We start from the raw sequence: 24,281 nt of genomic DNA on the forward strand, positions 1-24,281 counted from the left end.
TCTGGACCTGCCAAATATCCTCGCCGCTCTGACATCAGCCCTCACCCTTGACCCAACACCTCAACCTATGATGCCAGACAACATAACAGACTGCAGATGTTTAAGGCACACCAATTACGAAAGAGCGTTCATCTTGAAAGGCATTTCATAGGTATGTGACAAATTTGCAGTTTGATAATCAGCCTTTTCATTCACACAACTGAGTAAGGGTTTCATGTTGGCTGCACGGCCATAGTGGATTTGGAGGAAATTGCACACATTCCAAAAAGGTCTTATCATTGCCCTGTGGTCGGAACGTCTATACACAAACACAATCAGAGACACCGAAACCTCAACATGACTGACCAGTCCCCCTCCCATCCCTCTCCACAGTCCAAGTAAGGCAACTCTGAATCGCATGGAATGTTATATTTCTGTTTAACACCATGATAAACATTCGCCACATGGGTTGTCTGCAATGACACCAGGGTTACAGTCGGCATGTTTCTTTATCTACAACAGCTGCTGTTTGAAAAACCTACAAAAGCGTGAAACAACTGTTGTGCTACAGGGCTTAATGAGAACCTTGTGTCACAGTAACGCAGAATTCTGCAGAAAAGAACCATTCTGCCTTTGGTTTTCAAAATAGTGCACATACGATACATGGGTTTTAAGAGCATAAACTCTGCTAGCAAACTTCCTCTTTTTTACTTTCCATGACTTCCAAATGGTCCTCCCTCCTTTTCTCCCTGCCTCCCTCCTTACTCACTCTTCGCTCTCTCTCTGGAAATGTTCCCCTTGGTTTTTAGCCTTAAAAGGGCAGAAGCAAACTTGATCCTGGCAGGCCACCCATTCCCCTACACAGGGGTTTCTGATTACAAATGGGAAAGGGAGGGAACAGAGGAAGGCAGGGAGGGAAGGAGAGAAAGAAAGAAAGAAAGAAAGAAAAAGAAAAGGGGAGGGAGGGAGAGAGAGAGAGAGAGAGAGAGAAAGAAAATGACTAAAGTGAAAACTGCTGTGGTAATACTTTTGTAAAACCATATACTGACTGAGCTGGATTGTCATTTGGCTTGGTTGTTCTGTGGCTGAATGGAACCCAGTTCCATCAACTTCACCTCAAACAAGAAAACACACACACACACGTTGGGTTTTCATGTTTTATGAGGACTCTCCATAGACATAATGGTTTTTATACTGTACAAACTTTATATTCTATCCCCTAACCCTACCCCTAAATCTAACCCTCACAGAAAACTTTTTGCATTTTTACATTTTCAAAAAACATAATTTGGTATGATTTATAAGCTGTTTTCCTCATGGGGACCGACTGACTGTCCCCACAATGTCAAAAATGTAAGGTTTTACTATCCTTGTGAGGACATTTGGTCCCCACAACATAGGGAATACCTGGACACACACACACACACACACACACACACACACACACACACACACACACACACACACACACACACACACACACACACACACACACACACACACACACACACACACACACACACACACACACACACACACACACACACACACACACAGGCCTACAATTTGAGATGAAAGTTTCTCCAATCCATATTTAAAATCACACAGGCATACAGTATTCCGCTCCTCCGAGGACAAAGCCAGTCTACATTTTAATTAGATTGCAAAAGACCTTGCCATGATCAGTGATTTCCATTCATCAGCATTTCTGCCAGTGTGACTGTGCACATTAAATCTCCATATTCAACTAAGAGCACAAATAAACGGCTATCAATAATCTGATAAGTACCATTTACGCAGGATTCATTCTGTAAACCAACCATGGGTCAAATCACCTCTATATGGTGCCTACAAGGAATTAGTCTTACATCAGCATACAATACAATTGAAGTCATCATTTTTGGTGATGCATTTTTCTATGGCTTGCCGGGTCAAGGAAGTGGCATGCAATTATGCCCAATAGGAAACATCCACCTCCCCCACCCTTCCTTGATCCAGCTTATTTCATTTACGGTCCATCTCCCTTTGACTAAGCCCCTCTTTACCAAACTCTCAAAGTGAATAATTCACATCCTCCATCTGGGAATATACCAAAATCACACTGTCCCACTGTATTAGGTTTTCAACTCAGGCCAAATAAAATTATCTCAAAAGCAAGGTGTTTGCAGGAAAAATAAATTACAGCAATTGCAGCCAAGACTGTAACCAAATCTTCAAGACGGGGGTGAACCTAATACTAAAAGTTTGAGTCTGCCATTGAAAAACACATTAATCAATCTTTATTCTGAATATTGGGCTATTAATATGCAGCTAGACCAGCACCAAACCAGCACTAACCCAGTATCAACTTTCATGCTGGTCTAAGCTTGTCTTTTCAGCGAGAACCACACACGTCTATGGTGGTTACGGCCCTGATCTTAGCTTAGCCTAGTTCATTTCATAGCCCCTTTGTCTATTCGGCTCATCCGGATTCACATTCTCCTCTTATGTATTTCCAGCCCATTTATCCTGTCTACCTACCGATTTGTCTGTCTCTTTCTCTGTTTGTATGTCTTGAGGTTTAAGGTTCTTCCACATCCTTTGAGGCTTTTTGAAGAACACAGCACATGGCAGATGTGGTTTCATGCAGATGTTGTATTAAACTTTAAAAGCTTTTACAGAAAAATGTAACATCTACATCTGAATCACAAAGAGTCATATTTACAAAAATCACCCCATTCTTTTAAGCAGAAATTAGGAGACTCAAGAATCAACAATTAAAGGGAACTGAGAATACAAACAAGAGGGTAAAAACCACCCTGAGGTTGGGTTGCAAGACTTGCCACAGGGTGCTTTACAATGTAGGGCAGGGTGTGAACGTACACAAGCACGCACACATGCCTCCAGAAGTATGCAATTGCACAAATCGAGCGTGTCCAACATCTTTTATTTCATTCTAACTTGAATTTTACTAGTATTTCATGCAACTTCAGTCAGACTGAAGTCTGGTTCACTCAGGAGCACTTCTGACACCAGTATATCCTGGCATTGCCAACAAAGCACAGGAATCTTAAACAGATTTAGAACATCATGAGGCCGAGCAAATCAAGACAAAAACTTTCATTTTGGGGTGAACTATTCCTTTATAATGTAAACATAATTTGGCAACAAACTAGGTGGCATAAATTCAACAAGGCTCCACATCTTAAATTCAATGTGAAATTCAAATGGATAGAGTGAACCCAATATAAACCTGAATCTTGCAATGCATCTGCGCCTGAGCCTTCATCACTCAGAGGTCCTATATTTAATAACAGATCACAAAATTCACATAATTTTATTCTATCCTGTACCTATAGGCATACACTTTCTGCCTACACATCAGAATAAAGTCTCAACCTGCAACTCGCTTTGACAAGCTTAGACAATTATCCTGACCAAATTTACCATTCTGACTCCATACCAGGGCGATATGTAAAAATTATTTTATCGATAATCGCCTTTGCGATATGATTACATCAACCCCCTTGCCGAGGGTCGGTGAATTTGTTTTCTTTATTGATTTTTCTTTAAAAAATGTATTCATTTATTGAAACATGAAAAACAAATACATTTGTAAATTCAAATTGCACTTTAAACGAAAAAAAGCATTAAAATAAAGTGATAAAAAAAAATCTTATTTAACCACCTTATTTAAACATTTACTGTTTAATCAAGCAAGTATCAGTCAATGACAACAGGTGGAAAATTACTAATAGCCAACAGATTAAGAACTAAAGACAATTATAAATGTAAAGACAATAATAATCATAATAAATAAGCCTAATAAATTCCCTTGTGTTCCCAAAATAATGCTGTCAAATGTGTGTTCTTATCGAATTTGTGTTTGTATTGCGTTTTGGTAATACAGTTAATGCTGCCTAAATAAAATAGAACTCAATTTTAGGTTCAAGGTGAACGTGTCTTGTATTACTTTATGATTTAATCACTTTCGTCTGTTTCTTTAATACAAAGATATATATATATATATATAGATATATATATTACTGGACCTGCAGATTTGTGTTCACAATACATGCTAACAGCATGTCCTGAGATGATCGGAGAGAATTTGCAGCATTCTCATAGACGATATTATTCTTGCAAACAGTTTTCAGATGAATGAAACAGAGGGGAAAAAAAGAGAGTGAAAACTCTTTACATGCACGTGTTCCACGAGACAGGCTTGCGCTGCACGTCTCTGAACAAACGGTGAATCAGACACAAGCATTGATGGCTTTTATTTTGTCTGTTCTTAAAAATATAATAAAGTGTGTTTCTTAAAGCGCGTGTCTTTGTGACTAATAGCATTTCTTGTCATGTGTCACTCCGAGACGTCTTACAGGTTGCCCACCTGTTGCGGGTAGATGAGCAAAATTACCCATGCATGAAATACATTTGGACGAGGAGCTTGCAAACTGGATTCAGCCTCGTCATATTTTGTGGGTGGCAGGTGCTAGTTTCACACCCTGGCCACTGTTTAATATATTTTGCGACTTCCCAGATCCATGGTCTTGCCATTTCCCGATATTGTCGATCATCGTCGGTCAATGAGTGTTGCAATTGGCATTGGGATCTTTGTAAGACATCGTCGATATCCGATAACATCGTCCTATCGCCCAGCCCTACCCCATACAGTCTAAATTATTGCATTAAAAAGTGCTTCTAAATAAGGCAAGTTATTGTGCATTTTATGTTACCTAAGAGCATCACACTTAAGTGTGAAATACGGTACTGTGCAAAAGTTTTAGGAAACGGTGAAGAATGTTGTATAATGGTGTTTTCAAAATAATGCCATGAATAGTTTTCATTTATCAATTAACTTCATATATACAGTCATAAATAAAAAACAAAAATCAAATAAAAAAATAACCAATATTTTGTGACCACACTATGCATTTAAAACAGCACCAGTTCTCAAAGGTTGATGGCAGATAGGTTGTTCAAAGCATTTTGGAGAACTTGCCACAATTTTGTGTATTTAGGCTGTATCAATTGCGTCGGTCTCTTCATGTAATCCCAGACTGACTCATGATGTTGAGATCTGGGCTCTGTGGGGGTAATACCATCTGTTACAGGACTGCATGTTCTACTTCTATTCTATTGGCAAAAGGAATGTTTGGAAATCTAAAATTGATATTTCCTATTGACACTTAAGCAGAAAATATAAATTAATAGTCTTAAGACTATGTGCCTACGAATTTTGCACAGTACTGTAAATATGATTAAAAGGGCTGCCTTGATAAAGTTCAAATTCTGTTCTGACCACTCGGGTAGTAACACGCCAGATGAAAAATTCTGATAAGAGTCTCATGTGTCTCCACACTTGAAAGCATGAATATGAGCCCCACCCAAAGGAACAGATAAGGGGCTGTCAAATCTTTCTTACCCTAGAAGGCATCAGGCAGCTCTATAGCCGTATAGACAAGCAAAATATGGGGCCTGTCATGACAGGGGAATACACATACCTCCTCTTTATATTGTACTTGCGATAACATCTAGGCTATACAGGCACACGGAGGGACATATTTGAGTAATTCTCTTTATGCTCATACATGTTTTAATGTTCTTAATGAAAAGCAAGAACACTGGCATGGATGCAAACGGTTCTAGTCACTAAACACTTAAGGAAAGGATTAGACAGGAGCACAGGTCTTCCCACCAATACATTTATTTATTACTTGCAATGAAACCATTTCTAGGGGACACAGATGATTCATATGCATGATAAAATGGCTCATTGACTGTGGTGATATACAAACAAACAAATCAGACAATCCAGACAATCATCTGTGTGTGAGTAAACCAAACCGAGTCCAGCACAACTTGTTCTTCATCTCTGCTTGCTTGAATCAACAGTAAGGGAAGAAGGCGTTTCTATATACAATGAGTGTTAAGCAACTGCTGATTAATCTTTCATGGCTTGCAACATATTTGACAGAATGTTTATTCATGCCCTCTGGGACATGTTGGGAAACTCTCACATAAAGAGCCAAACCTTACACACATTGCTGTGGCAGAGCTGATAAAAGCAAGAGCTTTATTAAAATAATATATTTTATTATAAAATATTCCCAAGAAATAATCCACCTGGACTTTATAGTAAAGTAGAAAGGGACTGAACACAAATACGATGGCAAGAGTTTTGTTCAGCCATTGTCTGATGCAAGTGACACAAATCGAAATATTAAGTTAAAGCATTTAATCAAGGGTCAAAATAATGTATACATGTATAATATATATCTCTGGGTTACAGTGAGGCACTAACAATGGAAGTGAATAAGGCCAATTCATAAAGGTTAAAATACTCAGTTTCAAAAGTATAGACAGAAGACATAAACAATATGCATGTTAACATGATTTTTGTGTGATAAAACCACGTACTGTTTCTATGTAAAGTTATAGCCAATTTTCCAGCTTTGTTGCCATGACGACGTAACGCTGTAAACCCTGTAATCCTGGTAAATGACGATTTAAACAACTTAACAGCTCAAATACTACAGAGTTTTAACAGAAGAGTTAATGTAAGTGCTTTTGTAAAATTATAAGTTTCACATTTCTGCCTTCAAACCCTCCAAAAATGGCCCCATCACTTGTAAGTGCATCACTGTAACTTTGATTTGTCTTTTTTTCTTTTTTTTTTTTTTAATCCCCATTTTCTCCCCAATTTGAAATGCCCAATTCCCACTACTTAGTAGGTCCTTGTGGTGGCGCGGTTACTCACCTCAATTTGGGTGGCGGGGACAAGTCTCAGTTGCCTCCGCTTCTGAGACAGTCAATCCGCGCATCTCATCACGTGGCTCGTTGTGCATGACACCGTGGAGACTCGCAGCACGTGGAGGCTCATGCTTCTCTCTGCGATCCACGCACAACTTACCACACGCCCCACTGAGAGCAAGAACCACTAAATCGCAACCACGAGGAGGTTACCCCATGGGACTCTTCCCTCCCTAGCAACCGAGCCAATTTGGTTCCTTAGGAGACCTGGCTGGAGTCACTCAACACGCCCTGGATTCGAACTCGCGACTCCAGAGGTGGTAGTCAGCATCAATACTCGCTGAGCTACCCAGGCCCCATCTGATTTTTGTCATTTTAAAGAAAAGGAGGGATGAGTCGACATTATTTCTTGTGGTAATCAACATTATACCACAAATACTGCTGATTGAGCATAACTTGTATTGAACCCGGAATATTCCTTTAAATTCAGACACACTTTGAATTCAATTAAGCCACTCTATGAACCAATGCAGCACTTTGGATCTCTGAAGTGAGCCTGAAAACTAGTGGGCGTGTCACTGCATCATCAATCAATCAAAACAAGCACTGAACGAATGAATCATTTCTGGACATCTCTTAAAGGGATAGTTCACCCAAACGTTTTTTTTTTGCCCAATTCCCAATGCACTCTAAGTCCTCGTGGTGGCGTAGTGACTCGCCTCAATCCGGGTGGCGGAGGATGAATCTCAGTTGCCTCCACGTCTGAGACCGTCAACCCGTGCATCTTATCATGTGGCTTGATGAGCGCGTTACTGCAGAGACAGCGCATGTGGAGTCTTCACGCTATTCTCCGCGGCATCCGTGCACAACTCACCACGTGCCCCACTGAGAGCGAGAACATGAGGAGTTTACCCCATGTGACTCTACCCTCCCTAGCAACCGGGCCAATTTGGTTGCTTAGGAGACCTGGCTGGAGTCACTCAGCACGCCCTTGGATTCGAACTCTCGACTCCAGGTGTGGTAGTCAGTGTCTTTACTAGCTGAGCTACCCAGGCCCCCCCCTCCACTCAAATGTCTTGCATGCCATGCAAGATAAGTATGACTTTCTTCTGCTGAACACAAACAAAAGATTTTTAGAATAATATTTCAGCTCTGCAGGTCCTCACAAGTAAATGGGTACCAAATGTTTTAAGCTCCAAAAGCACATAAAGGCAGTATAAATGTAATCCATAAGACGCCAGTGGTTAAATCTATTTCTTCAGAAGCAATACGATAGGCGTGGGTGAGAACCAGATCAATAAGCAAGTCAATTTTTACTATAAATTCTCCTCCCTGCTCAGTAGGTGGCGATATTCAAGAATGCAAATCGCCCAAAAACAAAAGAAAAAGTGAAAGTGGAGATTGATAGTAAAAAAGGACTTAAATATTGATCTGTTTCTCACCCACACTTATACAGGTTTTGAAATTTTATATATATATATATATATATATATATATATATATATATATATATATATATATATATATATATATATAAATAAGTAAAACCACTGGAGTCTTATGGATTACTTTTATGCTGTCTTTGTGATTTTTGGAGCTACGAAATTTTGGTCACCATTCACTTACATTGTATGGACCTACAGAGCTGAAATATTCTTTTAAAAATCTTCGTTTGTGTGCAGCAGAAGAAAGTCATACACATCTGAGATGGCATGAGGTTAAATAATGAGAGAATTTTCATTTTTGGGTGAACTATTTCTTTAACACAAGAAATGTGTAATATGATGTGACTTCCAATCTCCCCGACTCTCCTAATAACGTTAACACCCAAAACAACCACCTGTATCTCTGAAAAAACCCGCTATGGTCCACGTGAGAGTTAAAGCGTGCGTGGGGCGTGTCCTCACGGTACAATTTATGAAGACTGGTCTGATAAACACCACGTTCACTGTCAGGCTTGACAAAAAGTATTGTTCGGATAAAAAATAAAAAACAGGCCATTGGCCATTGCCTTTTTAAAGTTATATGCGTAGCCCTGCTTCCAGAACGCGTTCGGTCTGATAGTTTTGGTGCATGAAGATAAATACGTTTATAGTTTTCACTCATTCAGCGCTGTTTTGCAACACTCAACCCATTATAAAACAATCCGCCACGATGTCCATTGCTTTGCGACATTTGGGACTGGACTTGCAACACAAGTTGCATGGATTTACTAACTGTGGTTCCCCACTTCTCGTCACACACTCAACTGCAGTCAACTACATATATCAGATTTGAGCTCCGTACTCGTGAGCGATTACATGATACAAAAAGAGCACAAAACGCGCAAGTTGTGAGGTAATGAAGTAACGGTGTACCAAGAGTGTCCTGCAAGGCCTTCATTTACATAATTCTTTCCCGTTACTTTGTGGCCTGCCTAAAAGTTCATGCCCCGTTTGTTGCCCATGTTTAGTGGGATCACATTGGAGGAATACACTTCAAAATACAAGTCGTTCTGCATAATAACTTTAAATAAATAATATTTTAAGACCATGCATTAGTCAGATTCCTAAAGATACTTAAAGTTAAATTTTCAAGAGTCTGAGTGAAAAAGCACACATACCTATGGACACCAGTTTGATATTTTCCCTGTCGAGAAACTCCAGAGCCACGGAGACGTTCTCAAGTTGCATCTGTCTGAACGTGGGGCGCTGGTTGTACTTCTGGAACATCTTCTTCTGACTGAGCACCTCCAGAAGCGCGATCAGCCGGAGCCCGTCGCTCAGGTCCGTCTGCAGGTTCGCTATGCGCTTATTGACACATTTCAGATGCTCGTTGCTCCAACGCGTGAATGTATTTTGCTGGATCTTCTTCCATGGTGCGTCTTCAGCGAGATCTTTCTCTGTAGCGGGCATGTCTGCGTCCTTGTCCGGGGCTAGAGCAGCGTTGGATAGGGGAGCGGCGGCGCTCGACTGGTGGAGGCGTGGGTGTTGACTCATTTTTATCGACTCGGGTATCCTGCACTAATTCGCTGTCTCGCTTTTTGGGTGGAGTCTTAGGGAATATGCTCTTCTTTTCAATGTTCTTTCACTAGAAGGAAATGCAATAAAGAGGGATAAAGATTTTACCAATATCAGGCTAAAAGTACATCAAGACAAGGGAATTTGATTACATTTAAACTGCCATTCTGATCAAAACGTGACTGAAGCACGTAGATTGTTTTCAAAGAATGCTAACAGGCTCCTTTGTGTAAATACTCTTCAGTTTTTAAGAAGATGCTACTGAATGTATGTCATTATTTTGTGTATTCGGTAGTTATATATATATATATATATATATATATATATATATATGTGTGTGTGTGTGTGTGTGTGTGTGTGTGTGTGTGTGCGTGTGCGTGTGCGTGCGTGTGTGTGCGTGTGCGTGCGTGTGCGTGTGTGTGTGTGTGGGCTAAGTGTATTGTAACCTGTCTGACAACAGTACAAAAGCTACTGTAAAAGAACATTACGCAATACTTTAGAATATGTGTCAGTTGAATGAGTGTTTGGCTCCAATCAGTACAGGTTAAGTACTGGTATATTCACCCCCTAATGTTGTGCTTGCTCTTCATGTACTGAGCCAAAAGGATACATTACACGAGACAGGGTCAAAATAGAGTATAAACAGAATTATAAAATCACTGCATCAACATTCAAATGTTTGAACATTACAAACATCCTCTGGTGCTTGAGGAACACATTTAGAGTTATAAAACACACAAAAAGTTTGAGAACTCAGTTATTATTAACCTCTGAATATTTACTGAAATCTTTCGAATGTTTCACTTTATGCACATATCAACACATTTAGATCTAGTACACACTGTAAAATCAAATTAGTTGACCTTAGATTTTTTTGTTGTTGTTGCTTTTTTTAAGTAAATGTACTTATTTTGCTCAAGTAAACTGAACTTAATTTTTTCAAGTAACTAGTTACAAGTTAACCTAACTCATCTTTGATTCAAGTATTATTGTTTTTATTTAAAGAGCACCTATTATGGTGTTTCAAATATTACCTTTCATGAAGTGTTATATAGCTGTTTGTGAATGTAAAAAAGTCTGCAAAGTTTCAAAAATCAAAGTACACGACAAATGGAGTCATTGACTCCCAAAAGAAAGAACCGATTCTGAACACCTGAAACGAGTCGTTAGTAATTCCAGACTTACTTCCTGTACTAACCTACGTAATTTGGTAACAAAACCTCCGCCTCTCGTCTTCATTGAGTGCTGGCGAACAGCTTTGACCCACCCTCAAACACTACACTAAGCGGTAGACCAATCACAACAGACTGGGACATCTGACCAATCAGTGCAGAGTAGGCTCTCTGAAAGGAGTTTAGAATGAATCCTTTAGAACGGATCATTGAACGAGTTGTTTTTGACACTGGGGAAAAAATATAATGCTGCAATTTAAATTATGAGCAAATTAGTGTTTTTTGACCTTGGATGCATGTAAATCTATTGTATGAGACCTTTAAAACAAAATTAGGCATTTTTAAAAACCATAATAGGTGCTCTTTAATTATTTAAATTGAGTTATAGCACATCTCATACAGTATAAGGAAAATTATGACTGGAATTTCAGTTAGCTATATGGCACATTGGTTTTTCCTTAGTACTTCTTAGTGCACATAAATCTGCACTTTTGTAAAGTACAATTGAGTAAAGAAGAATGGCTTAAATTTAACAGGCTCCAAGTTCACCAGAGGAAACACTAATCACCCTAATAGTGACTTCACACAAATCACAACTATCAACCAACTAAAACAAAACAACAATAGTCATAAGAAAAACAATTATTATTTTTCTACATACATTCCCTTGTTTTAACAAAACATACATAATGTATTCAAGCACAAGGGCTTATTCCACACAGCTGTAATTTTGTACTTGATAATTTTTAGTTATTTGTACTCAAAGCCAAATATTGAAGAATGTGTATACTTGAGTTATGATTCCAAAATGTTACATTTCAAGTATACTGTTTAATTAGGACCACTTAAATGTTTTTATTAATGACAAATTTAGGGTTAAGAGAGTAATGGTAACTTAGTTAAGAATTAGTAAGAATAGTAAAAAAAAAGCTTAAGTTGAGAAAACTATTTTTTTTTTTTTTACAATTTGAAATAATTATTAGTATTTACAGTGCAGACTAAATCTAAGCAATTGACATTTAATATCATATACATGTGCTGATGCAATAAGCCTACCATCAAATATAAAATTCTGAATTGCTTGTGGCACAAGGTGTCCAGCTACCTTCCTACCCTTTTAAAGTAAAAATTTACAATAGAAAAGTAAGAAAGTTGCAAATATATTTAAAAGGTGTTTGAATACCCAAGGCGTTTATAAAAATCTTGGCAGTATTTCCATCCTTATGTAGGAGAAAGTCACAAAGCAGAACAATTTAGAAAAGACAAGTGCTGCATTAATCCAACATTTTACTAAATAAGGCAACTGGGCCAAAACAGTGAGTGAGGACGCAGTCCAAAAAGAATGCTTCCCTTTAGACCTTTTTTCACTATTTGTCTCTCCAGGAGAATCTGTGGAATGCCCTTCATGTAATGAGCCACCAATGCCCCATAACCCCCTCTCCAATTCCCCTGCTCCCAGTCATAAAACATCTGCATACATAACATGTTACACTTAACCTCTTACTATTAGTCATGTAATACTTTAAATACTTTCTTTTTCTCTCTTTTTTATACAGAATATACTCTAGTAAAACCTGAAATGTTCAAAGAGAAGGCACAACAGATAGAGGTAAAGAGTAGAGAAGCTTAGTTTTACAGGCTTTTCATTACAGTTTCACAACATAACCTAAAATCCATCACTATACTATATATATCATGGTACATGATCTATAAGTGTTTTCAAATTGGTTATTCATACTTCCTGTAATTTATACCCGTTTGTCTTTTCTTTATTTTAGGGCTCAGCAAAATCACCAATGTCCTATTGTTATTAAAGCTTTTTTAGCGATATTATAATCCCCACAATGCAGCCTAACTGTATATAGGCTATTTGCTCAGACACTCAAAAAAATAAAAAATAAAATAAAGTCAGGCATTCACTTCTACCCAATAGTGCTAAGCCCATGTTGTTCTTTGGTGTCATCTGCAGGACATATGAAGTATGACAGGTACAAGACTTAATATCTTAAAGGGATAGTTCACTCAAAAATGATAATCTCTCATCATGCCATCCTGGATGGTTAAAACTTTCTGCTGCTGAACACAAAATAAGTTTTTTAGAAGAATATTTCAGCTAAGTAGGCCCAATGCAGGAGAATGATGACCAGACATTTCAAGCTCCAAAAATCACATAAAGGCAGCATAAAAGTAATCCATAAGACTCCAGTGGTTAAATTCATATCTTCAGAAGCGATATAATAGGTGTGGGTGTGAAACAGAAATATGTCCTTTTTTTTTTCTTCTTTTTTTTTTTTTTTACAGTAAATCTGTTCACATAAATTCACTTTAACATTCTCAAAGTGGAAGTGGAGATTTTTAGTAAAAAAAGGGTTGAAATATTGATCAACCAAAGTAATTGCATCGCTTCAAAAGACAAATATGAAATCACTGGAGTCATATGGATTACTTTCATGCTGCCTTTATGTGATTTTTGGAGCTTCATGGGTCTGGTCACCATTCACTTGCAATGTATGGACCAATAGAGCTGAGATATTATTCTAAAAATCTTTGCTTGTGTTCACCAGAAGACAGAAAGTCATACACATCCAGGATAGCATGAATGTGAGTAAATGATGAGAGATTTTTCATTTTTTGGTGAACTGTACCTTTAATTGCCTTTTGAGTAGGCCTGTGCTTTAAAATCTTAATATAGGTCTGGTGAAGCTACAACATGTAAACTGACATCAGATTTCTTATTTTAATTCCACAACTCCTTTCAAAAACTGTTTTCATTGAAGAACATACAGTCCTTAAAACTTCTGGTATCACAAAATAAATTGCGATTAATTATTCTAATCTATTGTCATTCCTAGATTCTGTTAAAAAAGATAGTACAAAAACAAGCAGCTTTGTCTTCATTACAGCAGAAGTACCAGAGGAAGTATCTTAGCCTACATGGGGGGCCTTCCGATATTGTCGTCGACAACGAGGATCCTTGGAGTCAAAAAGCTTGAGAACCTTGTCTCATGTAATATCACATCACATGATGTTAACTTCCCAAAACTATTTAATGCCAGCTAACCATATATCCTAAGTTTCATAGTTATTTATCTACAGCAGGTTATATTACAACTCTTTTGAAAAATACTTTTTAAAGGCAGTTTCAGAGAGAGAGAGTTGTCCTAAATGATAGGCCTAAAACAGAACATGAGCAAAGTTCAATTGAGGATGGACTTAAAGAACAGTGAAGATGGCACGTGATGCCATGTTTCAGCCACGCCTGAGTCGCGTGCACTGCAGAGCTGCTCGCTGAAGGGTTTGGTTGATTTACCCACATACTGCCTGTGACTGTCAACCACAAATGCAGATATGCATCTCCTCTGCAACAGTGAAAAACACAGATTACACACTGAAGGAGAGAATGGCACTATGGGTATTTGTAAAAATGTTAATCCTTGTGTCAACAGGATGTGGCTTAGCTATTGCTCATAACTGTGCACACACAATATATATATATAATATATAATATATATATATATAGATAGATAGATAGATAGATAGATAGATAGATAGATAGATAGATAGATAGATAAACAAGTGTTTACATTATTCCTAAATGCGAATCATTCTAACACAGCAAAGCTATACCAGGCAAAATGCATGTTTTTCCCCTGTACATTAAAAACTCAAAGTAGTTGCAAGCTCTTGTGGTTTGAGTCCCACACTGTCTCATCCAGGTGAGCTTGAGATGTTCTTTGCAAGATTCTGCTCGAGCGGAGGGGGGCGCGCGCAACTCTCACATCAAAGGATGAACTGGGAGCGGACCTTTTCCATATTTTCCCTTATTTGGTGTGGAGGCCTTAATTAGATTACGGGAGCGATGAGCCAAAACCTTTTGGAGAGCATCGGATTTATACACTTTTTAGAACGGTTCGTAAATGGCGATATAATATGTAGCAGCCTAGATATGAATTAAAAATTAGTGTTTCAACTTTCATACACAAGATAAGAGTTTTCCCTGTTTCAATAGTGTTACGGGTTAATTTGCTTGTTTTCATGTATGTTTGTCTATTTGTTTGTTTCGTTTGACCCTGTCTCCCAGTTCATGAATTAATAATCCGTTTACAGTTGTAGCTGTGTGAGCCTGACGCCTCCACGTCGTGGTGCATGCAGGACATCTACAGTATATGTACGCAGGATATGGACATTCAGTCATTCAGCACAGTATGCGCTGCAAAGTACATGATAAACCCCCAAATGTACACTACACGCGCTGCAACCACTACATTACAATTTAGCCTACATACAACTCAAGACATTTGTGCACTCTGATGGAAGTCAACTCTTTATAAGAATGAAAAGCTATCAGAACCAAGACTCAACAGCACAAGAAAAAACGCAACTGAAAGCATTGTAATTGCTAAAGAGAAAGGTTTTAAACTTACAGTTTTGCTGATTGTCTTGAAACAGTTGGCTCTCCTTTATCCCTTTAGAGTTCGCGTGTGGCACAGGCTGTGTATAATGAACCTAACTGTCCCACAGTGCAGAAATCTCACTGTACCACCCTCCCGGATCGGACGAGTCTCCCTGGAGGGAATGCTTGTTCGCTAAACTCGGGGGGGAAAATACTAGTTACACCCTTGGTCGTTTCTGTCTCCTGCTGTCCTCTCTGCTCTTAATGTGAGAACCTTAATTGGTAAAGGATCAAAGTGGGGGGTTACTTTTCTATTCGAGTGAGCGAGTGCGTCTCAAACTGACGTTCTACCGGCGGCCGCGCCTTCAGATTTTAAAGGTATGATGTCACTCTGTTCAGTGCGCCTGTATGATCTGCTCCATCTGCCTGTGCGGGATGCCTGAACACTGTTTCTACTCAACAAAGAGCTACGACTAGCTGTTCATATCAACAGTTATGGAGTTAATAATATCTCATACATTGTTATCCCATGATTTTTTAAAGTTTACTTCAGCAAATGATTCTATGACTAAGAGCATAATATATTATTTGAGTAAAAAGACATGACATGCATTCATTCAACATTTACTGCACAGCATAAAGTGACATGAGGGTCTGTATCCTGGTGAGATCATTCATCCTGAATTGGTGTGTATGTGTGTGTGTGTGTGTGTGTGTGTGTGTGTGTAGGAGTGTAAAAAGTACTCAGAAATTATACTTAAGTGAAAGTATGGATACTGAGTGAAAATGTACTCAATTAAAAGTCCAAGTATCTAACCAAAAGCATACTTGATTGAAAGTAAAAAAAAGTATTAACATTAAATTGTATTTAAGTATTAAAAAAGTAAAAAGTAAATTTTTTCCTAGCTAGAATGAAATGAAGAGAGATTGTGTGACAGAGGATGTTGCTCAATTCGATTGGTTTGTTAGGTCGCCTTTTTATTGTCTCTGACGACTGTCATATTTCTCCCACAGTGGCATTCACAACCTGGTCATAGAATCATGTTACAATAACTACATTTTTGCAAAATGATTTGTATGTGGCCTTTTGCAGGTAACACAGCAATTTCCTTGTGGAATGAACACTAGAGGCGCTACAACAACAATGACTTTTATACCCTTCAACTCAAATCAGGAGTAAAACGTCAGATTATCAGTTCATAAACACTTGTTCCTCACACAATGCCATCTTATGACATCTAAACACTTTAACTATAGTGCATGACTCATTTTAACATTTGCATTACATAACAAACTACATTTACAAGCTTCTTTATGTATTATCATATTGTGCAGTAGCTCAATTTATAGAGTGTTGCACTTGTGATACAAAGAAACGGGGTACGAGTCCTGAAGAGCACACGAGTCGACACTTGAGCCGAAAGTGTCCACAAAATGATGTGGTTGCTTCAGATATTGTGTTTTTCATCTCACATTTGATTTTTATGACATTATCGGTTAGATTTAGGTTTAGGCTAGGGAGGTCGGTTTTGTTGATTTAAATCTCTATAGAACATTAACCTTAAAAACATCATCTGTTCAAGAGAATATTTAACTCACTTTTAGCGCCACACAGTGGACATTCAACTTCGGAAATGCTCTGAGACATGTAATGAACCACATAATTTTATTTTGCAAAAACGTTGCCACAGTGATGCAATGTTTGTTGCATGGGAAAAGGCACTCACAAATTGCTATGTCAGAACACCCAGCCCCTTGAGACAGAGAAAGATCAGAAAAATTCAAATGAAGCTTTGGAGAAAGTTAGTAACATTGTTGGTTTTGTTAATTGTTTTCTGAGGTTTCCTACCAAACCTTGCTGTTGAGCAGATGGATGAATTCAGTAACATAGAGGTAGAAAACCACTCCTTTAACTTAGAAAATGTGGATTCAGCCCACGGGGGACAGCAAAAGTCAGTGCGGGTGGAGGTGAGATCCGTCAAAGGCGCGGCGAGTTGGCTGTTGTTTCTAATAAACCTCTAATTAAAAATGAGTGAGCCTCAGAAACCTCTGCAATGCTTTGCGAGAATCTAGGGTTGGCCAGTCAGAGACGGCTTTGACTTTAGCAGGGTCTATGCGCACTCCCTCGGACGAAACGATGAACCCCAGGAACGGAACCGACTGTGCATGAAAAGCGCACTTCTGTGTCTTGACGAACAGCCAATTCTCTAGCAGTCTAGAGAATTCTCCACGAAGAAGAACCCCACCCCTGCAGGTGACGAGGAAGGGCGGATGAGACCAGCTGCCAGAGAATCATTGATATACCTGTTCATGGCCTCCCTCTCGGGAGCCGAGAGCGAATAAAGCTGTCCCCGAGGAGGAAGCCATGGAAGGTGTCAGGAAGCAGTTCTATTGCACAGTCATACGGGTGATGAGGAGGGAGGGTCGTGGCACGGGACCCGCTGATCACCGCCCTCAAGTCAGGTATGTCAATGGCATTTCGGATAAATCCGCCAGTTCATCCTGCAACAAAACACAAGACTGGACAGGGAAGACAGCAGAATTAAGACAGTAAGAACAGTAAGAACTCCACGCAAGAACAGTGTTGGTTGACCAATCCATGTATGGGTTGTGCGTTACCAATCAAGGATGCACCAACGCTACCAGGGTTGACGGGGATTGGATCAGATAAAAGGACAGTTGTTCTGAATGATTACCGGAGACCAGGGTGACTGGCTTAGTGGACATGGGTGATGATTGACAGGGTGTGGGAGGTGATGGGTTTGTCCAATTTAACCCTGGGAAGCCGCCATTTGGAAGCCAAGTCGATGTCAATGAAATTCTCTTTGGCTCCGGAATCTACCAGGGCTGAGGCCGTGTGACTGGTAGACCCATACTGCAGCCGGGCCAGTAGAAGTGTACGAAGTTCAGGGCTTTGTCCAAAGGTGTTGAACTTGACAGTAACCCCCTTCCTACTGACGAGCGGTGTCTTTTACCAGGGCATGCAGCAGAGAAGTGGCCTGACCGGGCACAAGAAAAGCATAGTCCATTCACAAGGCATCGCTGCTTCACCTTACTTGACATCGGGTTCTCCTGACTTGCATAGGCTCAGTGTCGGGGCATGATTCTGGTGACCTGGCCAAAGTAGTGGGCCGGAGGGAATGGCCAGCTGCCCAAAGAGGTGGAGAGTGGTGTCGATGGCGGTTACGGCGTAGGGCCAGGCGTTGATCGACTCGGATTACCAGGTCCACCAAGTCGTCGAAACGTGAGGGCAGATCAAAAGAATAGATCTTGTCCTGGACATCATCGGAAAGCCCACGCAAAATCCGGTCCCACAAGGCATGGTTGTTCCATTAGCAGGAAGCAGCCAGTGTGCATAATCGCATAATCTGTGGCTCGTCGATCTCCTTTGGACAGTCTGGATAAGACCCTCCCCGCCTCCCGACCATAAGCCGCACAGTCAAACACTCGGTGGAGTTCAGAGGAAAAGGCTTCAAAAGTAGAGCAACACGGATGTCTGTTGTCCCACATGGCAGTCCCCCATTCACCGGCCCTTCCGGAGAGGAGCGTGATCATACACGTGATCTTTACTATCTCCAAGGCAGAGCTCCCTGCAGAGACAGGGCTGTGCAAAAAGTAGATTCCTTCGCTGGGTCCATATGTGGCTAAAATATTCTGTCAGAGCAAGAGCAAGACAAAGGGAGAGGAACAGTTCAAAGGATTTATTCTCAATAAATGTCAACATAAACTGTGCTGGTGAAGTATAAGAATCCCAGCACCAGCTGCAGTAGCGGGGGAAGAAGTACAAGTCCGTCCGTGATGTAGCCTCGCAGAGGGCAGATAGTGTTCGTAGACGGGTGTATGCAGTGTGGAAGTCAGGAGCAGATCAGTAGGAAGTGTCCGTTGAAGTGTAGTGAGGTGCAGAGAACAAAGCCCAGACGATAAGGAGGCAGTCGTATTCCTAACACCGGCAAACTCACCAGAGCCGTGACAATTGAGTACCAAATTGAGGCTATAGGGAATACCCAAAATGCCTTGCTCTTGAATTATTTAATTATGTTTCCCCTGGTCAAAGAGAACATATAGGGGTATTTAAATAGTTGTTATTAAGATTTTTTTAGAAATGTTGTTTTGTAGCAAATAGTTGTTTCGTTATGTCAACATAAGGGTTCTGTGTCCCCATTGTTGGATCCGGATAATACTTTCTCAGTTCTCTTTGTTTAAGTGAACTTAAGTTTTAGAGTCGCAATTACTCAATTCAATTGAGGAAACAAGTTTATTCAATCAATTGAGTAAAGTTAACTTATTAGGGTTTTCAGCATGTCACTTTGTAATAATTAGAGACAGAGTCAGAGTTTGCAGTTTAATACATTTATTTCAGATCTTATAATAGCCCAGTATGGGCCTATCAGTGTGACTGTATAACCCTCTTGGTACCAATAAAACCTGGTGAAGAAGTCTTTCACTGCAAACATTTAGTACTTTATTCCTCAGAGGGAAAGAGAAAAGACCAGCCGTAACAGCTCAATTTATCAGAGAACCTTGGGGCAGTATGACATCACATTGCCCTCTTCACACCTTTAACTAACTCCAGCAGTCAGAGCACTCGAGTATCATTGCCCCATATGGTATTCGATGCCTTTATCTGCTAACATTACTTCTCTCCCTTTCTTTCTTTCTTTCCTTTCTTTCTCTCTCTCAAAGACATTAATATACATTCATACACACATTAGAATTTCAAATATCTGAGATATTTATTAAATACAGCTGTTTGACTGCTGTGTATTGGTTGAACTTGGTGCAGTGGTTTGTGCCATAATAGAGAAGCTCCTTATCTAATTTTTCTAATGCAGGCATGCAAACACTACATTGTGGTGCTATGACAACTGATGATGGATAAACTTAGTGTTTATTTATCACATTGAGCATTAAGGCTTGCAAAGTTCTGCATATATCATATTTTAAGAAAAAAAGAGTAAAGGTATGAGAAAGAAAATAAATGTGAAGTAGTAAGACTTGTTTTACCTTCAAATTTTTGGTGCTGAAGCAATCTCACATTCTTTTTCTTGTGCACATTCTCTATTGTGTGATCAAATCCTAGATCAAGACAAGACAGGCAGAGCTCTTCTGGCAGCAATCCGGCTCTAGATAGACAAGCAGAGAGATACAAAAAGAGGTGAATGAGAATAGTCATACACAACAAGTCACAAGGTCAAGAATCAACTACAGTAGGGGGGCCTGGGTAGCTCAGCGAGTATTGACGCTGACTACCACCCCTGGAGTCACGAGTTCGAATCCAGGGCATGCTGAGTGACTCCAGCCAGGTCTCCTAAGCAACCAAATTGGCCCGGTTGCTAGGGAGGGTAGAGTCACATGGGGTAAACTCATCATGGTCACTATAATGTGTGGTTCTCTCTCTCTCGGTGGGGTGCGTGGTGAGTTGTGTGTGGATGCCATGGAGAATAACACATGCTATGACTCCACGGTTATGCGCTCACGTGATAAGATGCGCGTGGAGGCCACCCGGATTGAGGCGAGTCACTACACCACCATGAGGACTTAGAGCGCACTGGGAATTGGGCATTCCAGAATTGTGGAGAAAATAAAAACAAAATAATCAAATACAGTTTTAGATTTGAGGGAGCACTACAAACATAAATCTTGCACATACACTCAGGAGCCAAAACATTATTACCACCTGCCTAATATGCTGTTGGTCAAGTCAAGTCATTTTTATTTGTATAGCGCTTTTCACAACACACATTGTTTCAAAGCAGCTTTACAGGAAATCATGCATTAACAGAAACAAACAAAAAATGAAACTGTAATATCTATAATGTCTTACAGTGATCATTGTGTAGTTTGATTAAATATGATTGTAAAATGTGTATAGAAATTAAATAATTATATAATAATTGTATTTAGAACCCTTGTGAGCAAGCTGAAGCCGACTGTGGCAAGAAACACAAAACTCCATAAGATGTTGGTAAATGGAGAAAAATAACCTTGGGAGAAACCAAGCTCACTGTGGGGGCCAGTTCCCCTCTGGCTAAACAACATAAATATCATGCCAATATTAGTTATTTGTGTGCAGTGCAAGTCATGGTTTTAAATGTGTAAATTAAGTAAGAGTTAAGGTCCAGGGTTTTAAAAATAAAAAGAAAGAGGTTTTTTTTTATGAACTTTAAGATTAAAATGACTAATGTCTTTGAAGTCCATCCTGGGTTAACTGCAGAAGTTTACATAGATACATTTTCCTTGTCAGTAGGCTGATGAAGGCTTTTGTTGGCAGTTAAATTATAGTCTATGTATTCCATTTCAAGAATGTAGTCCATCAATAGACAAAGTTGATGCAGGCAGAGATAAATGATGAGGTGCATCACGGTTTAATCTGCAGGTCATTTCGTTGAGGTTTAGTGGGGTTCATCCTAAGTCCAAGGTTCAGGCAGTGGCATATGAACTATCCAATGTCTTACAGTTGGAGTTGGCATCAGTTCATCCTCTGAAGTAAAAAAAAAACTGAAGTGATGTCTTGCTAGCACCTGCTGTAGTTTGTCGTCATCTCTCATCGACACGTAGCAGTGGTGTCCAACACCACGCAGGAACGGAGCTGGATCTGGCAGGCTCTGGTAACCTCGGGATTTGAATCCTGAATCTATTTGGAAACAAATAGAATGATATTAGCGTAGATGCCATTCAATTTTATGCAGAGTTATAGATCATGATGGATGTTTCTAGTTCCGGAAGACCTAACTAAAGCAGCCTAATTGTGAGTTGATGGATAAATTAGGTGTATGCCTGGCTAAATAGATGAGAGATTGATTATTAACAAGCCAGAATTTTGTGATCGTAATGAACGTGATGGAATATAGCGTGTCAGAAGGTCACTTAAGTACTGTGGAGCTAGACCATTCAAAACTTTGTATGTAGTTAACAGAATTTTAAAATTAATAGGAAATTTAACAGATAGCCAATGTAACGACGATAAAATTGGGCTAATATAATCATATCTCATGGTTCTAGTCAGCACTCTGGCTGCTGCATTTTGATCCAACTGAAGTTTATTTATTGAACTTGCTGGACATCCTCCCAGGAATGCGTTACAATAATCTAGTCTCGAGGTCATGAACACATTAATTAATTTTTCGGCATCAGCAACAGAGAACATGTGTCGTAATTTAGCAATATTTCTCAGGTGGAAGTATGCTGTTCTACAAACACTGGAAATTTGATTTTCAAAGGACAGATTGGTATAAAATAACACCTAAGTTCTTGCAGAAGAAGACGAAGTAACAGTACATCCATCAAGAGTCAAATTATATTTTAGCGGCTTATTTTTAGAGGTTTTTGGTCCAATCATTAATACCTCTGTTTTGTCGGAATTGAGTAGAAGGAAATTTCTGGCCATCCAATCTTTGATTTCACTGATACACCTTGCTAATTTGGAGAATTGTGAATTTTCGTTGGGTTTAGAAGAAATATAACGTTGGGTATTGTCGGCATAACAGTGGAAACTTATTCCATGATTCCTGATAAGATCTCCCAGGGGAAGCATGTATAAGGAGAAAAGCAGAGGTCCTAAAACTGATCCCTGTGGCACTCCATATTTTTGTTTGATTTGACAATTCCTCATTTACACATACAAAGTGGTAGCGGTCTGATAAATAGGACCTAAACCATGCCAATGCAAGTCCACTAATGCCAACATAATTCTCCAGCCTATTCAAGAGAATGTCGTGATCTGTCATGTCGAAGGCAGAACTAAGATCTAAAAGCACTAGAAGAGAAATGCAGCCGTGATCAGATGATAAGAGCAAGTCATTTGTAACTCTTGAAAAGTGCAGTGTCTGTACTGTGATGGGGCCTAAATCCTGACTGAAATTGTTCATATATTCCATTTCTCTGTAGAAATGAACATAGTTGGGAGGACACTACCTTTTCTAGTATTGTCGACATAAATGGTAGATTTGAAATCAGTCTGTATTTAGCCAGTTCTCTAGGATCAAGCTGTGGCTTCTAATAAGCGGTTTGATAACTGCCATTTTAAAGTTTCTTGGGACATGTCCGAAGGATAGCGAGGAGTTAATAATATTAAGAGGTTCTGAGATTACTGGGAATACCTCTTAAGAGCTTAGATGGTATTGGATCCAACATACATGTTGTGGCTTTTGGCATGGAGCAGGCTCTGGCGTGGCTGTGACATGGCATGGAGCAGGCTCTGGCGTGGCTGTGACATGGCATGGAGCAGGCTCTGGCGTGGCTGTGACATGGCATGGAGCTGGCTCTGGCGTGGCTGTGACATGGCATGGAGCTGACTCTGGCGTGGCTGTAACAATAACAGGCAGACAAAGATGAGATGATGTGAAGAACCCAAGTGCAGTTTAATACAAACGTGAAATCCAAAAACAGTAAATCCAAACGTGAACAAAACATAAACATGAACTTGACTAGACTTGATGAGACTTGACTTGACTTGACTTGAAACGACGTTACACCAAACAATGTTACATTAACACAATACCTGACAAGAGACAATAGCAAACATGAGGGCTTAAATACACAGACATGGGTAACAAGTAAACAAGACAACCAATCACAAGACTGAACTAATAATAAGACAATGAACCATGAACCAATGACAACAAGACACATGAACATGGAGGGGAAGAACACATCGGGAAACAGGAAATCATATGACATGAAACCACATGACCTGAACAGGAACAGCAACAAAACTAAAAATAAAAGACATGAAAACAAGAACAAAACACATAAATGTGACAACTGTAAACCTCATCACCACGTTGAGCAGGGAGGGGGCCAGAGCATATTACAGTGTCTGACATAGTTTTTACAAGTTCACACACCTCTTTAACATTATTTCTAGTCATTGTTGGGGAGTAACAGAATACATGTAACAGGAATACGTATTTAAAATACAAAATATAAGTAACTGTATTCCACTACAGTTACAATTTAAATCATTGGTAATTAGAATACAGTTACATTCAAACAGTATTTTGA

At 39.5% G+C, this 24,281-nt stretch overlaps 1 protein-coding gene across 1 annotated transcript in view; it reads right to left on the reverse strand.

The window, feature by feature from the left end:
* LOC127419735 (filamin-A-like) overlaps positions 1-15,459 on the reverse strand; it is a 58,819-nt gene extending 43,360 nt beyond the window's left edge. The window contains exons 1-2 of the mRNA XM_051661395.1: positions 15,310-15,459; positions 9,317-9,783 (exon numbers count right to left, since the gene is read on the reverse strand). Coding sequence (XP_051517355.1) covers positions 9,317-9,692 — 376 coding nt within the window. The 5' untranslated portion in view covers positions 9,693-9,783; positions 15,310-15,459. The remainder of the gene's footprint in view (positions 1-9,316; positions 9,784-15,309) is intronic.
* Between the last annotated feature and the right edge of the window lie 8,822 nt (positions 15,460-24,281).

This window comes from Myxocyprinus asiaticus, chromosome 29, assembly GCF_019703515.2.
Source record: "Myxocyprinus asiaticus isolate MX2 ecotype Aquarium Trade chromosome 29, UBuf_Myxa_2, whole genome shotgun sequence".
Classification (NCBI taxonomy): Eukaryota; Metazoa; Chordata; class Actinopteri; order Cypriniformes; family Catostomidae; genus Myxocyprinus; species Myxocyprinus asiaticus.